This window comes from Marasmius oreades, chromosome 1 (genome assembly GCF_018924745.1).
Source record: "Marasmius oreades isolate 03SP1 chromosome 1, whole genome shotgun sequence".
Classification (NCBI taxonomy): Eukaryota; Fungi; Basidiomycota; class Agaricomycetes; order Agaricales; family Marasmiaceae; genus Marasmius; species Marasmius oreades.
In genome coordinates, this window is record NC_057323.1 from 1,871,834 (window position 1) to 1,886,484 (window position 14,651).

The window sequence follows — 14,651 nt, forward strand, 5'->3', positions numbered from 1 at the left end:
CTCTACATAGAATGATCGAGGTAGTCCAAATTCGGCTTAGGGGTTGTGAACCGGGTATTGTTCCGTCGTTCTGAACTGAGCCAGCTCGGTTGCTACTCGCTGCTTCCCTCTTCGCTTCCTGTGACCCGTTTCTAGCCGATTCAGTTATATATCGTGAGCACAAAACTCCAACACAACGCCACGGAACCTCATCCCTGAAGGCTTCTCTAACGATCACTGAACTTGCGGGGAACTTGAAGCTGAATGATGCTTTCCAGCGATCCTCGTCTGCTGACTTGCATGCTAAGCTGGACACGAAGAATGGTGTTGAGCCTTTGTATTTAGTACTGCGCCAGTCATGGGTATTAATGACTCCGAGGACGATTACAGAAAGAGTATTGGCGCTGGGACAATAGTAACGCGCTAAGCGTTCAATATTATATCCGATGTTCAAAACTCAACGATCCGAATCATCCGATCGTCCGAAATGCACAACCGACACCAGAAACCTCATGTAAATAAATGGACCATCGATTTCGCGGTTTCCTCCAATCTATTGTCGAAGCGTCAGCCATCCCCCATGGTCGCGTCACGGATCCAAGTCCGATAAAATTTTCATGAAAATCGCAACATGACAATCATGAGGTGGGGGGAGCCTGAGGATAGGGACGGATGAGTTTAGCAAAACGGTGGAGCTTAGAAGGTAAAGCGCCCCCATATAAAAAGATGAATGGCGTGGATTATAAACGTGTCGAGACCTTTGAAGGTCAAGCTGGTCGAAATCAGGCTAGAAGGCGTATTGAGAGAGCTATTGTGAATAGCACGTACAGCGATTATTGATTGGAGCAGTGGCAACGTGACTGGAAGACTTCCTGAAAATTGAGATGACGGAGGGGATTGCTTCACAGCACTATAGTCTAAAGTTTCGAGGGTATCGCAAAGCCGGTGAGAGCCTGTTTGAGCCTGAACAGAGGAAAACTTGAGCCAGAGGAGTCGGGTACAGGATTAGAGTCCGCTCTTGGATTGCGTACTATATACGAGTTCGTAATAGGCATGGTGGGTCGCTTGAGAGGCACTTATAGCAGACTGAGATGAGTGTCCTATGGAGACCCGACGAACATTCAAAGCGACTCGGAGAGATTTTCACAGTGCTTGCACGCATATTGAACTCTAGCGGTGTATTGATATCAATGTGGTTTGGATGGCGTACTTATGGGCCCATATAGGTCCCAAGTTCCCAGTATACTATATACTCAACAGTCCGAGACGTATCAGGCAATTCGCCGCGTAAATGGAAAAGCAATCTAATACATATAAACAGCAAGATGAGCCAAAATCGTCCAATTCACCACGCCTCGCTAACTCAGAAGAGATCCACCGACGCCCGTTTCGGGGACACAACAGCCACAACCTTCGCATTCAATTCAAACAAGTCACCAGAAGTAGTGGCAACCAGATCAGTCTCTTCGTCGTCAATCTTTGCGCCGAGTAAGTCCTCGAGATTCTTAGACGCCAAGGCAATAGCTTGCTCTTTACTCAGCTTGCCGTCGGCTTCCAAAGACGCCTAGATTGTCGTCTTTGTTGAGAACTCCTCTTCAAGAGGAAATCAACACGGACTTACCCAAGCAACGTCAAATCGTGTACTCCTCGCGCTCCATATCTCTAAATTCCCAATACCGACCGTAACATTCTCGGCCACGAGCTTCGTTATCGCGTTATGTTCTGTGAGTGGTGGGCCAGCAAGTCTAAACCGAGAAGTTAACGAAGTAAGTCATGAAAGGAAGGTTCTCCACTCACATCCTCACATCTTCCCAAACGTGGGGGAAAAGTCTCGGTGGGTTCAGAATTACCCCAACCTCAGCTTCCCCGAGTTCTTTCGCAAGCAAATGAGCCTCTGAGGCACCTGTGACGGTGAGTTTGATGGAGAATCCCTTCTGGTATTCTATTTCTTTCTTCAAAAGTATAAGTGTAGCAATGACATCCGCGCTATGAGCTTCGACAACCAAAGGCATAACACGCTGTATGGATCGATTTCAGCATTTCCAATGCTGACGGGTAAAGTATGTCCTCACTTGAAGTACCAGCTTGAGCTGTTCACCCAAATCACCTTCCGGAGGGTTCAACAACAGCCTTCTAAGCACTGCAATCTGGGTGCTAACACTGGGCGAACCAAAGTGTCGGACAGAAAAATGAAGTCCGGTCACTTCCTGAATGATGGCACCTTCTTCCAACTTGTGCGATGCCCCCGTCGAGAACATAGTACTGAGTCCTGAGAAGAATTTCCTATGACTAGGAGCTGTGATGGCGGTGGTTACACCTCCTCGGTATGCTAGCCTAAGTGAAAGATTAAGAGGCCGAGTGAGAAGCAAAAGAAAGAAAAAACGGACAAGGCATCACGAGTGTTATACTGTAACCCATCAACTGCTCGTACAACTGCAGAGTCACCTCCAAGAATCGACGGAACAGGCGACATTAGCGGATCAAACACGTTTCCGTCGTTCGTCGATGGTTCTTGGTTTATAGCCTCCAACCCCAGCGGTGCACCAAATGACACTAGCGCCGGGAAAATCGAACCGCCCTCCAAGTCGACGACCAGCACGTCCGCATTTTCAACGAAATGGTCCTTGACACATTGACCAGAACAAGTGATTTTCCCACTTCGAACAACGTCTCCCAATGCCCCCTTCTCTTCAAAAGAGAATAATTTCCGGACGCCAGCTCCCGACCTTGTGAATACGCTCTTCACATTTGTGAATATGACTGTCTCGGCTGAACTCGTTTTCGGCGTTAACGGAGGGAGTCCTTGATACTTTACCGCTTCATGTGCTTCTTTGTCGAAGTTGGGAACCTTGGGCGTTTCTTGGAATGCCTCTGGCTTGCTGATGACGTATGGGTCGTAAAGTTGTTGTATACCATCAATGAAAACTTGTACCGGCGTGGCACCAAGAGCTAGAGGATGGGAGTCCCATATGACAACGTCGGCATCCCAGCCAACTTTCAGATAACCGATACGGTGACCCATTCCTGGAGACGATAGAGTATATGAATATTCTAACGAGGAATGGGAAAGAGGAAAGGCATACCCATAACCTCTGCAGAGTTGCTGGTGACTGCTGCTATCGCCAAATTGTCCGGGAGCCCATAAAAATGTGCTTGCTGCGCTTCGTACAACAAGTGTCGCGAGTCCAAAACCGGATGATCACTCTGAATGTGTTGTAAATACGAAAGATTCACGAAGGTCGAATGACTTTACCTTCATAGTGACTCTGATGCCATGTTCAGCCAGAATTTTAGGTGCGAATTCCGAAGCGCGATATGCTTCTCTTTTGTATCTGTGAGTGATGAACAGGGGTAAGTGAGGGTTCGTTGTAACCCGAGGCCACGAGTGGTTACCTCGCGTTTGTGGCGAACAACGCGACTGCCGGTGTATTCCCTAACCACGCATTTAGCTGGATGGAATGCTCAACCAAGAAAACTTACCGTAAGCCTTTTTAAGAAGATCGGGAACAAGATACGTCTCCATCGCATGGTGGAATGCAGCAATTGGAAACTTGAATTCGTTCGATAGCTGAAGTACGGTTAACAAGGATCCTTGTTGAAAGCCGCACCACCTACTCTAACCAAAGCGTCGAGATCGACCGCTTCGTAACAGTGGATATTGACCTATTGACGAGCCAATGTTGATGAGAAAAGAGATGCAAGGTTGTGTATTCAATACACACCTTTACACGGCCTCGGAGTACATCAACCAGTGCTTCCCATTTTAAATCATGTGGGAAATCGCCAAGTCCTTCAAAGTCGCCCGCCTCTGCTCGAGCACAGAAGTCGTCTTGTTGTTTCTTGATCTGGGCGGCTTTGTTATAGCTACAGACAAGAAAGTAAAATGACTCTGATCGGAGTTTCAGTCAAGACGAGACCACTAACGCTTCACGGAAGGCCCAGATGGTATCCTAAGCTTAAGATAGTGAAAAACATATCAAGAAGTTGATATTTGTAAACCCACCATCCTGGTATCCGAATAAACTCGACCTGCGAGAAAAACGTGCTTTAGGTAATGGGATATATTAGATGCAACAAATTATTAATTACTCGGGTTCTCCCCTGATAAAGAGGGACAAAGATAATTGACCATTGATGCTCTGATGCTCTCGAGGAATACATACCACAAGCATGTCTGAATCAAGCATTAGTCGTGGTCATCATCCGCAGGAAAGAACCGAAATGATTAACTTCATATGACGCCAAGGTGTAGTTCCAGCTGAATGTCTGGAAATGGAGGTTTTCAAATGAAGGTTCTCAGGAGGTTCTAAAACCATGGAAGTCGGACTGCGTTCATCCGTTTTGCGAAGTTTGATGACAAAAGCCTGGCCACCTGATAGAAGCGGGACCTTAGACTTCAGAAACATTGGGAGACACGCGATAAACGTACCAATCGCGTTTGCTGAGCCAGGCAACACGACGGAAGTCGTGACACCACCTGAAATTGAGAGCGCATATGAATCATCGTGAGTGTTGAGCCCATCCAAAGAGCGCATCCAGGGAGCGATAGTTCCTTTGACAGAGTTGTCGTCTTCAGCACCTTCCAATGAAGGGCTAGAAGCATCTCCAATGTGACTGTGCACATCGACGATTCCGGGCGTGACATAGCGGTGTTGAGCATCCATAACAACGAGCTCGTCATCCTTGTATTGAGATAACAACGATTTTCCAACATTTCCCAAAGCCTTTATGAGACCTTTGTCGAGTAGGATGTCACCGGAGATGATTTCAGTTCCATTATCCATTCCCGTCCATATCTTCGCGTTCTTGATCAATGTCGGTTTTGTTCCGTGGACAAAACGGTCAGATTCCGACCGAGAGTAAAAATCTGAAGCAGGCCCTGCTTTAATCTTGAGAGAACGACATCGTTGGAGGACGTCGCGTTGGAAGTGGCCTGCGGAGTTGGTACGCCGACGAGGTGCAAAGTAATCGAGCGTGAAATTGAATCCAAATACTAGAGAGAGTATAAGAAAGGCAATGCCGATGTTCCTCCTGGAATGAGAAGAAGAAGTGGTGTAGGACCTGGAGGACCTGGAGAGTTTGTCCATCCGTGTGGACGGAAGGAAGGCAAACTGCTGTTTCAAGTTTTCTCACGGGCCATGGGGTGTGTTGCTTGGTGGTAGCCCTCATGTACTAGCTGCAACTTCAGTCCCCACTCCCTGAGACCTTCAAAATATTAAAGGGGACATGGGGAGTCGCTATAAGGCCTGCCTGGCCGAGATTGACAATACAGAAACCTAGGACTGCCAGACGTATATATTATATATGTCTTCAGCCGAAAAATCGGTTAAAGAAGAATATTCGAACACTTCATACATGAAGTTGAGAAAGGCTTGGTCGAAACGGCAAGGTTCCAGTCATAACAAACTTCAGTTTTATGTAAAAACATAGATTTCACTGGGTCTAGTGAATTTCTTAACACCTTCTATCCTCTGAAAACGGAAGGTCCAGGTATTGTGTAAGTAGTCTGATCTCCATCGGCGATAATGTCGACAATAAGGCCGGGGTCAGTCCTACGGAAGAACGATATAGTATTCAGCGATGGAATCTTAAGAAGGCTAAACGAGTACGCACTGCGAATAACCTCCAGGGAATTTCACAGTTTGTGTAGGTACAGCTTTACCGCTTCCCGTCAGTTTCAGCTGAGCGCAATTCGGGTAGAATTGCGGAATTTCAGGTACGTGGATCGCAATCAACTGAGCATGGCGGAGCTACGGTCAGCCAGAGACAAGCACGAGCAATTTCAAGCGTACCTCATGTCTGATCATGTACTCCCCTGGTTGGAGGGAGGCAGGGATGACGGATGTCCTGAAGATGAACCGACGTTAGATACAGATTAGAGAATGGCGACGAGAGTCGAGTGAAGTAAGCTGACCAACTATTGTTGTTTTGAACAACTTGACCCATTCCCCATTCTCCAGTAGCAAGATCTCCGGAAAGCAATCCAGCTTCGTCAATCTTAAACTGTGTTTTCCCCATCAATATCATGCTCCATGAATGATCTATGGACTGTAGCAGGAAAGTCATACCCAATTCAAGGCGGATGTATCAGCGGATGTACATGATCCTGGGCATTGTGCCATGTAGACAAGGACAGGCTACAAAACAATTAAAAGCAACGTTAAGGCAAGTTAAGTGATGACGAACCCCGATGGTGTGAGGCCACGGGTTCCAGTAAGCAGTTACAGAAGTGCCCGCTGAAGCGCCGAGTCAGTCAACTGACTCCCGGAAAAGAAAACGACGGAACCTGTTTACCTGCGACGGTCGCAGAAAGCTGTTTATTCAAGGCAGCACCGTTGTAGTTGCACGAGAGCGCGGCGTCTTGCACATCGGTTATTGGGTCGTATTGGTCCCATTCACGCTACCAACAAGAGTAAGTTAACGGAAAGGTTAGCCCCGCGAAATGCCCAATTACTTGGATCGACGATTGTCCAACCGCGGACGTATATGGAACGAATCTGAATCATCGCGTAAGCCCAGTTGGAGCAGTGCATCATTACGGACATACCCGTTGTACCAGACTTTCCCGAATTTATAGTCCAAGACTCCGCCATGGGCGACAGCCTGCGCGGTTAGTGAGTTGTCAGCTGATGTGATTGTACTCTGGGAAAAGGTGTTTGAAGCCTACCCGGTAGACGAGAGAACCCAAGAAGACGAGAGAACCGACGGCTATTGAAGATCGAAGCATTGAAATTGGCATCTCTCCTAAGAGAGAAGTTTACCCTTATATACCGCCTTAAGGCGAATCTCGTACTCGTCGGACGACGGAAAAACATGGATAAGGAGGGTTAATATTCGGTCGGATTGAAGACGGCGCAAGCTGGGACAATGAGGGGGATGAATTGTAACTGTTGATAACGCTCGGTGGCAGGGGTAAGAAAGTATAGAACTCAGAGGTGGCGATATAACGTCAGTACAAAAATAGCGGCAGTCAGTGACTGTCGCTTACTGATTTCCATGCTGTGCGGTAAAATACCATCGATAGAAAGGTGAAAGTCCGGCCGCTGTAAGTGACTTGAACATCAAAGAAGAAAAGCACGGATAGCAAGTAAAGAACGGATGTGCGGGAGAGCACGCAGTTGGGACAACATTCCACAATCGTCGGTCCGGATTACTCGAATGCCGCAAACATAGCATTATGATTGTAAAGAGCTACATCATGATTCATCAACCGGGCCTGAATATGAAGAAGTAGGTACATACACACATATGCTCAGTCATCGTGTATAACAACCCGTGACGATTCTACTGCGGTTGCCTGTGGTTCATGAGCTGACAAGGCATCTCCGGCATCTGCCAGCGAGGCGCGCTCTGCTTGAGGTTCATCGTCATCTTCAGACTCGTCTTCCCCATCATGCCGTTTAAACACGAGTTCCCTGCCATTGATTAACCTTCTCTTTTTGAACGGAACCTCACTTCCAGGTCCATCCACCGCCCTTCCTCCCTCGGCCGCTTTCGATTCAGATGATTTGGTGGTTTTTAATCTTTCCTTTTTCTTCTGGCGTTTTGCACGGTTCTTAGCCGTTTTTGCCTCTGCAATTGCCTCTGCTTCTTTCCTTCGCCTCTCAAACTCGGCCGCCTCTATTTCCTACGAGCACGAAACGTACCAGATGAGTGAAAGACGATAGAATGAAAGGAAGATCTTACCTTCCTAGACTGCTCCTCCAGAAGGTTTAACCGTTCGTACTCCCTCCGTCTACTTGCTTTGTAGACGTGAAATTCACCACTTCCTGCGCCTGCACTCGAACCTTGAACATTCTTCATCATCTCCCGCGGAGGGCGTATTGTTTTGTCTTTCAGTTGTGTCGGAATGTGAGCAGGTTTGGAGGGGTCTTTGAGCAGCTTATCGAGTTGAACACGTTGACGTTCAGTAGCAGTAAGCGCATGTCGATTGGCTGGGCGGGATACATCCTTCTCTGCTTCCGGACTCGTCATCCTCGATGTGTTTATGGTGAAGTTGAAGCGTGGGAACAGTCGTGGGAACTTTGTGTATTTACTACAAAGTCCACTCCAACACTACTGGTACGTGAATCAGAAAATCTAGGTCTCTTTCAGTCCCTCTAAGTGCGATTTCTTTGAAGCGTTTGAACTCTTCAATTATAATCTGCGCCTATTCTCTATTTCTCCAGCAAGTGGGAGCCAACACATCCTCCCATCGGGATTGTGAAACTCGTGACATCACCACCCTATCATCCGGACAATATCCTGAATCCTGAAAGATTCCGCAGACCGCTCGTATTTGAAAATCTCGAATTCATACTCTGAAATATTGGTTACGCTCCAGTACATCGTGCAACAGCATATGATTGGAGCGACTCCCCAACAGAATCGCAAGGCTGCAGACGCGACCGGGACTCGAGAGAGATAGCCTTGCAGCTTGAGGTCGGAAAGTCTCAAGCAGAGTGAATATGGGGATAGCTGGTCGAATGGAATACCACCACTGTAAGGAAGACCTAAGAGGTGTCTTTCGTGCAAAGCGATTGGTCTCTTCGTCTGCTGTGGGAATCTAGAGTGCATAAAGGTTCCAATACGACCGCAGGCAAGACTGTCTGGGAGATTTGTGCGGTTGGTCCTGATTTATTAGACTTTCATCGGGGTCGGACTGAGGGTCATAATCCCAAGGTGTTGCACTCGTCGCAAGAGAGGCGCATCGAACCAGTGCCAAGGGAACGATTGCGACTGTGAATGGACAATACTCGACAGCTGCGGTCGAACTAAGAAGAACGGTGTTTCAGAACCTGGTTGAAGGGTGGTAGAGCTCAAAGTCGAGCGAAGGAAAATACGAGGGAGAGAAAAGTGCAGTCGAACCAGTCTCTGTTCAACAAAGCTTTAGACATGAATCCAAGAATGATAAATATGAGGTTGTCACACCTGCCAGTTGATAGAGGTGCATTTGGAGCCAGGCCCTGACTTGTTGGCAGAGCCTGAAACCTGAAGTAGGGTCAACGTTTAAACGTTTATAGGCCGCCCAGGATAGTTGTGGAGGCCTGAGGGGCCGGAGCGACATACATGTGGTAGCGCAGCCGCCTCCGTGATCACGCTGAGCAGGCGCTACAGACAAACCTGTATTTTCGCGATCAAAAACAGGATAGCTGGTACTAGCCGTTGCAGACATGGGTATTGGCGTGAACGATGCCCGAGCAAAAGTCGAATTTCAAACTCGACGGCTTGACTTGCTCGACTCCGTACCACAGTCGCAACCACCGTCGTTGCCCAAAGACTCTTAATCCTCAGAAACTGGGTCCGGCGACTTCTCTCTCTCAAATCGACCCGGTCATAGGAAGTATCTCGAGGCTTCCCAGGTCTGCGCCGTGTCCGCTCGAAGGCTGAGGCACTTACGAGTACTGTCAGGATGATTGCCATCCGATCTCGGTGAAGGTGGGAACACCTGGAGGTTGAGTCATATCACTGGTACTTTCCCCGCAATGCTCGGAGATCCATTCCGATATTTCTCTCCTCACGAAAGGTTTGGAACAGAGACCAAGGTGCGATACTTGTGTGCAAACATGTGCGCCACTGTACGGTAGTACGGTACGAATCCCTTCAAACCATCGGGTCCTTCGGTCCTTCTGCAAGTTTGAGAACTTTCAAAAAGCCACCGAATTCACCCCCTTGGCCCCTCTTCATCTCCGATCGTGGTTGTAAGGTAGCCTGAGTTGATAGTAAATCATATTTCTTTCTACGAAAATTACCAGATACAACCCTGACCGAGAGTACGGTACTCGACTCTGTAAGGAAAATTTTTCAAAGCTCTGATTCATAGAAATATGGGAACACTTATTTAGGAAGACATGTATGCTGGTGCGATTTGACGTGGTCCGTATTGTCGCTCGCGAGCCCAGACTGAAGTCAACTAACTTAGGGCTCAAACGTCAAAGCTTCGTTTGTGGATGCGCCTTCGTTTGTTGATGTTCTCGATGGAAATGACAGCTAACGTTGTAATGATGCTGATTCCAGTGTCTGTTTTCAAACAAGCGCAGATTGAAGGCGAGTATGAGAACGGAACGCGAGTATTTGCATGTCAATCTGTTTCTTTGTCTTTCAAAGTCCGTGCCACGTCGTTGGAACCAGGGTCCTTGTTGCCTGCGACGAACCTTCCACAATCGGAGTTGCATTGGAACTGGAATCTCTCGCGGTCACCTTCTGCACGGTCTTCCGTTGCTTTTCCTGATGTGGGGGTGAGTGCTGCCATTGTGCTTCCGAATCACGTCGATTCATGCGATCATCTTCACTTGAGGTTTCCCTTGACCCCAATTGAGACACACTATACCGCTTATTCTCCGGACCGTAGCCTACTTTACCGAGAGGATAAGTACGAGGCTTGGCTGACGTCGGGCAGGAGAATGCAGGCACCGAGGAGGGGGAAACGGACATATGATGCGGATGCGTTCGTCGGTCCCTAAGTTTGAATCATGAACGCATTCCGTGGTTAAAGTTACCCTGCTCCCGTGCAGAAACCGGACTAGAAAGCAACCAGAAAGTCCCCGAGGATATCATCGTCGGAGAACGGGAGCAGGCGATAGGTGTCAGATATCAGATATCCAGTGTTTGTTGTTGAAGCAAGAGCATCGAGCATGATACCGCTTTCGCTCGAGTAGGTTTTGTGAAAAACGTAGCAGTGAATTACATGTTCATTTCCTCTAATTCCTCTAATGACCAATGCTTCTTGAGGTTTTCGGCTTTCAAGTCATCTACCTAGATTTCAGCGATAAGCAAGGGTCGATAAGCTTTGAACGGGAAAAAGGGCACCTCTTGATCTAAGTGATTGAAAAGGACGTCCCTGAAACTGTCCAGACAAGCACGCATCTCCTCGGGCGAATAAGTGCTGGGTTCCTTCTTGTATTTTTTGACCAACTCCTGCAATTTGTCCATGCCTGGAAGAAACCATATTTTTGAGTTCCCGAAAGTCGGAAGTTCTTGGCAGGGAAAAGAGAAATCGAATCGGAACGAACCCTCGTGTATTCCCCTGTGAGATTTCAGGTGCTCCGAGTCGGTCGCAAACTCCTTCATTTTGATGGCGAGCATTGGGAAGACGTGTCGCTCCTCTATCGTATGGTGCATAGTAAGATCTGAATCGAAAACATATTCATGAATTGACCAGGACAGTGACACGAAAAAGCGGGATACAGACGTTGATTCAAACGTCTAGCGGATTCAAGATATAATGAAAGGGACCATCCTCGCTTCGTGAATGAACCATCTGCAAGCTAGATTTCCGCGGTTGAATTGACGACAATCCCTTGGCGTGGAAATGTGTTTAAGGGCTCACTTCGTATAGGGTGTTATCTTTATCCGGGAAGTCAGAGCAAGATCCAAGAAATAAGAAAGTAGAGTCTCTGACATTCGTCTTTAAACCACTGATGGAGACTGTTCATATGGTCACTAAACTGTTGCACGGGAAACAATCAGAAGTCAGAAGTCGGCGCCCAAAAACAAAAGCCTCACACGGTTCCATCTTCTTTCCTCTCTCGTGGCAGCCGACATGATTGTTCTGAAGCGACGGATGGTAGTTGAAGACCTAGTGGGGTGGAAGCAGCGCCGAAAGAACATTTATAATCATAACCCACAAACAAACATCTTTAAGGAACCGTCAGCAAGTCCGCGGCCGCTTCTGTTTTACAGCTCATGCTTATGTCACACTGACATGTTTTACGTGTCGAGAATTGACACAATGACCTTTTTACGCGATTCTCGACACGTCATGCTTTTGTCACTGTGTCGCTTCACGTGCGGAGATCACGTCTCCTTCACGTCTCACAAAAATTATGGATAGCACCGCGACAGATGCAGAACTTGACACACTCGTTCAGTCAGGAGAAGCTCTGATTGCCATGATCTTGCAAGGCGAACCGAACACCTTTATAGAAAATCACATTAAAATGGGTGCACCGCTGTGGTATCAGGATGAACTTGAAGGGATTTCTGCACTCCATGCCGCTGCTTATATGCAAAATGAAGTCCTGGTGAAATATCTTCTCGCCGAAGGAGCTGTCTGGAATGTGGGTGGGTGAGGCGTCGGCTCACTTGATGATCTTTTTTGGGCTGAAGCTTATTCACGATTCTGCAGTGGATCATTTGAATCATACAGCGGGCGAGATCGCCCTATCGTTCAACAATGAGAAGATTTATACTCTCATTCGAGATCATGGAATCCGCAGTGGTAAAGTGGTCTAATTAACGGCTCTGACTTTCCTTATTGACTGTATTGCGGTGACAGAGATGTTATTGGGCATTCTCTCTTCGAAGTCCAGGCCACAGTCTCCTGCGAATTCTCTGATTCTAAACAATCCCGATCAAACGGCTGCCGGTTCCACAAGTACATTCTTAAAATCGAAACTTTCCTTTGTAACCGACGATCAAGGGCAGGAAATCTGCGTGGTGAAAGCAGAAAACGAGGAAATCGGAGTAATGATGGGATGGGAACGAGGTATCATGGAAGAAACAGTGCGGGCACTGTGCGAAGGGCATCCTAATCTAGCGGGGCTCCGAATACTGAATATCGGCCATGGGCTGGGGATCGTGGGTTGCTTGTTTCCTTGCCCGTCGCTCCTTAAACCATATAATTCTAGATAGACAGCCTTTTCCAGGGCCTCTCCGTCCCTCCGGCTCTGCACTACATTGTCGAACCACATCCCGACGTACTTCAGTTTATGAAGAACAGGGGCTGGTATGGTAAAGCAGGTGTGAAAATTTTGGAAGGAACATGGTGAGTTGCGTGATCTTCGAAGGCAAGTGCAATCATTTAGGGTGCAAACTCCCCAGGCAGACTCAGATGGCTGAACTGATCGAGATGGGTGGCTTCGATGTGGTTTACACTGACACATTCTCTGAAGGGTATAGGGATCTTCGAGATTTTTTTGAGCACCTTCCAGACTTGCTTTCCGGACCGCAGTCCCGCTTTGGTTTCTTCAATGGCCTTGGGGCAACGAGTGAGTTGGCCGTCTACCCATATTTCTGATCCTATCATCCATCATGGTTACTGGGCTCTGTACAGACATCCTCTTTTACGACGTCTACACCCACCTTTCCGAACTTCATTTGGCCGAGGTTGGATTGGACGTCAAATGGCGCGACGTCCATGTAAACGATGAGGGGGATCGGGGCCGCTGGGGCAAAACTCGACAATATTTCAGTGCACCTGTATACCGTTTACCTGTTGGTAGCATGGGCACCTTTTCGTAGTGGTTTAACATGTCGACTAAAAATACACTATTTGTTGCTATCGATATCACGACTGTATTTGGTCAATGCAAGCGATGCAGAGAAGGCAACCGTCGTTGTGGGTGTGGGACGACGCAAAGGAAGATATTCATCTCTCCTTCCTTCCTTCATCATCAAAGCCCAAGTGGCCACTAATTGCTCATTGACTGAGCCAGTTTACAAGGAAAAGCCTAGGTCTTCTCCCCTATAATCACCTCGTATCGTCTCAACATTCGGACTGGTCCCAAATGTTCATGTTCTCAAATGCTGTCCGGAGAAACGCAAACGAGATCGTGTTAGTGAGTACCTGGTCATGGTCTCTATCGCCTGATATGAACGCGCGGTGGCATTTGCATATTTCAAGTATCTCTCCCCAGGGCAACCACCACCAACGACGGTGCCTTTTGAACTTCAGAATCAAGTAAGTCAAGGAATAACATGTTATGGCATTTTATTCACACTACAATTCGGAAGATTACTGCTGGAGTCTGGGATTTACGTATCTCCAGTGTGATACAAGCGTGTTCTGGGTACAGCAAACCATGGTTCGAAAGGATCTGGATGGTCGCGGCATTGATGTGAGCCGTTTTTCCCATCGATTGAAGGAGGTCATTAAATTGTGATTGTGTTGTGATTCTTCCAGTGCATTCATCGCCGCTCCGATAGCCCTTCAACCTGTTGTTTTCAGCGCAGTTTTGCGCCGTGATTCACTTGGGCCGCTTACAGCCGAGAGTGTGGTCGAGGTTTGTTCTTTCTGCCTTTCATAAATTTACACGTCCCTCTGACATGAATACTAGGCAAAGGTCAAGTCTTTCCTTCTTACGTGGCACAGCTCGCGGGACTGACTAAACCTCAGGCAATCTTATTCGGTATCTTTATTGGCACCATCCTCGTCTTCCTGCTACCCATCGCATTGTGGAAATTGATGGTATGGTGGCACGATTCCTTGTCAATACTGAAACTTACGGACCCGTAACTTTCCTAGGGACGTACCCATGTAAACAGGATGACAAAGAGGTGGACTGATGCCGACCGTCAACAATTTGGACAGAACGCAGCGCCTCAATGGAGGGTGAAGAGCCCCGGGATATTCAGAAATAGTATCGTGCGTTTTTTGCGGGATTGAGATTGAGCTTCTTCGGGACCAACTATAAATTTATTGTTTCATTTCAGGTGCTCTCCATTGGACTCCCTCCCGACGCCGCCAGACCATCATTGTTCCACCCCAACGCGTATCTGCCATCATATATCAATGCACCCCGAGATGCTGACGCGGATTATTACTATCCATATAAACCAGAGCCCGGGTTTCCTCGGATGGGCGTCGTGGGCAACGTGCCGTTGTATTCAGACGAGAAGCGTGAACTCGCTTACCAGAGAGTATAATCAACGGGAGAAACATTAATTATATTGTATCGAGCCGGCGGGTTGTC

At 47.7% G+C, this 14,651-nt stretch overlaps 7 protein-coding genes across 9 annotated transcripts; 2 read left to right on the forward strand and 5 right to left on the reverse strand.

Moving 5' to 3' along the window:
• Positions 1-1,090: 1,090 nt before the first annotated feature.
• Positions 1,091-5,096, reverse strand: E1B28_000547 (uncharacterized protein). 2 transcript variants are annotated; one of them, XM_043146396.1, is made up of 17 exons: positions 4,409-5,096; positions 4,210-4,351; positions 4,143-4,153; positions 4,069-4,080; positions 3,983-4,008; positions 3,904-3,929; positions 3,702-3,843; positions 3,595-3,642; positions 3,460-3,547; positions 3,373-3,412; positions 3,233-3,311; positions 3,063-3,183; positions 2,367-3,003; positions 2,052-2,313; positions 1,777-1,997; positions 1,601-1,724; positions 1,091-1,543 (listed from the first exon to the last, which is right to left on the reverse strand). In XM_043146396.1, the coding sequence occupies exons 1-17, from the start codon at positions 5,064-5,066 to the stop codon at positions 1,343-1,345; spliced, it is 2,838 nt and encodes a 945-aa protein (XP_043015098.1). In that variant the 5' UTR covers positions 5,067-5,096; the 3' UTR covers positions 1,091-1,342. The 2 variants fall into 2 exon arrangements, with proteins under 2 accessions (XP_043015098.1, XP_043015099.1); XM_043146397.1 differs by having other exon boundaries at positions 1,241-1,543; positions 4,069-4,351.
• Positions 5,097-5,443: 347 nt separating this feature from the next.
• E1B28_000548 (uncharacterized protein) lies at positions 5,444-6,706 on the reverse strand (the record flags this gene model as incomplete). Its single annotated transcript, XM_043146398.1, has 10 exons — positions 5,444-5,531; positions 5,593-5,714; positions 5,772-5,826; positions 5,894-5,982; positions 6,048-6,116; positions 6,166-6,215; positions 6,274-6,379; positions 6,434-6,476; positions 6,527-6,582; positions 6,647-6,706. The coding sequence occupies 10 exons, from the start codon at positions 6,704-6,706 to the stop codon at positions 5,444-5,446; spliced, it is 738 nt and encodes a 245-aa protein (XP_043015100.1).
• Positions 6,707-7,231: 525 nt separating this feature from the next.
• E1B28_000549 (uncharacterized protein) lies at positions 7,232-7,953 on the reverse strand (the record flags this gene model as incomplete). Its single annotated transcript, XM_043146399.1, has 2 exons — positions 7,232-7,606; positions 7,666-7,953. 2 exons carry the CDS (start codon positions 7,951-7,953, stop codon positions 7,232-7,234), a joined length of 663 nt encoding a protein of 220 aa, XP_043015101.1.
• Positions 7,954-10,059: 2,106 nt separating this feature from the next.
• On the reverse strand, positions 10,060-10,392 carry E1B28_000550 (uncharacterized protein; the record flags this gene model as incomplete). Its single annotated transcript, XM_043146400.1, has 1 exon — positions 10,060-10,392. The coding sequence occupies one exon, from the start codon at positions 10,390-10,392 to the stop codon at positions 10,060-10,062; it is 333 nt and encodes a 110-aa protein (XP_043015102.1).
• Positions 10,393-10,641: 249 nt separating this feature from the next.
• On the reverse strand, positions 10,642-11,502 carry E1B28_000551 (uncharacterized protein; the record flags this gene model as incomplete). Its single annotated transcript, XM_043146401.1, has 6 exons — positions 10,642-10,713; positions 10,768-11,087; positions 11,150-11,225; positions 11,288-11,304; positions 11,360-11,405; positions 11,464-11,502. 6 exons carry the CDS (start codon positions 11,500-11,502, stop codon positions 10,642-10,644), a joined length of 570 nt encoding a protein of 189 aa, XP_043015103.1.
• Positions 11,503-11,764: 262 nt separating this feature from the next.
• E1B28_000552 (uncharacterized protein) lies at positions 11,765-13,266 on the forward strand. 2 transcript variants are annotated; one of them, XM_043146402.1, is made up of 6 exons: positions 11,765-12,021; positions 12,086-12,178; positions 12,236-12,537; positions 12,588-12,724; positions 12,781-12,947; positions 13,013-13,266. In XM_043146402.1, the coding sequence occupies exons 1-6, from the start codon at positions 11,784-11,786 to the stop codon at positions 13,198-13,200; spliced, it is 1,125 nt and encodes a 374-aa protein (XP_043015104.1). In that variant the 5' UTR covers positions 11,765-11,783; the 3' UTR covers positions 13,201-13,266. The 2 variants fall into 2 exon arrangements, with proteins under 2 accessions (XP_043015104.1, XP_043015105.1); XM_043146403.1 differs by having other exon boundaries at positions 11,765-12,017.
• A 200-nt stretch (positions 13,267-13,466) lies between these two features.
• Positions 13,467-14,604, forward strand: E1B28_000553 (uncharacterized protein; the record flags this gene model as incomplete). Its single annotated transcript, XM_043146404.1, has 8 exons — positions 13,467-13,517; positions 13,583-13,639; positions 13,693-13,796; positions 13,862-13,961; positions 14,016-14,021; positions 14,075-14,146; positions 14,204-14,323; positions 14,392-14,604. 8 exons carry the CDS (start codon positions 13,467-13,469, stop codon positions 14,602-14,604), a joined length of 723 nt encoding a protein of 240 aa, XP_043015106.1.
• Positions 14,605-14,651: the final 47 nt, after the last annotated feature.

Bases quoted from the DNA above. Each gene is read 5' to 3' on its own strand.
- E1B28_000547 (XM_043146396.1), bottom strand. From the start codon at position 5,066: ATGGACAAACTCTCCAGGTCCTCCAGGTCCTACACCACTTCTTCTTCT. The intron at 4,352-4,408 runs GTACGTTTATCG...CGCTTCTATCAG, and splicing joins TGGCTCAGCAAACGCGATTG to GTGGCCAGGCTTTTGTCATC. The intron at 3,413-3,459 runs GTAAGTTTTCTT...ATGCGTGGTTAG, and splicing joins TCTTCTTAAAAAGGCTTACG to GGAATACACCGGCAGTCGCG.
- E1B28_000552 (XM_043146402.1), top strand. From the start codon at position 11,784: ATGGATAGCACCGCGACAGATGCAGAACTTGACACACTCGTTCAGTCA. The intron at 12,022-12,085 runs GTGGGTGAGGCG...ACGATTCTGCAG, and splicing joins AGGAGCTGTCTGGAATGTGG to TGGATCATTTGAATCATACA. The intron at 12,948-13,012 runs GTGAGTTGGCCG...GGCTCTGTACAG, and splicing joins CAATGGCCTTGGGGCAACGA to ACATCCTCTTTTACGACGTC.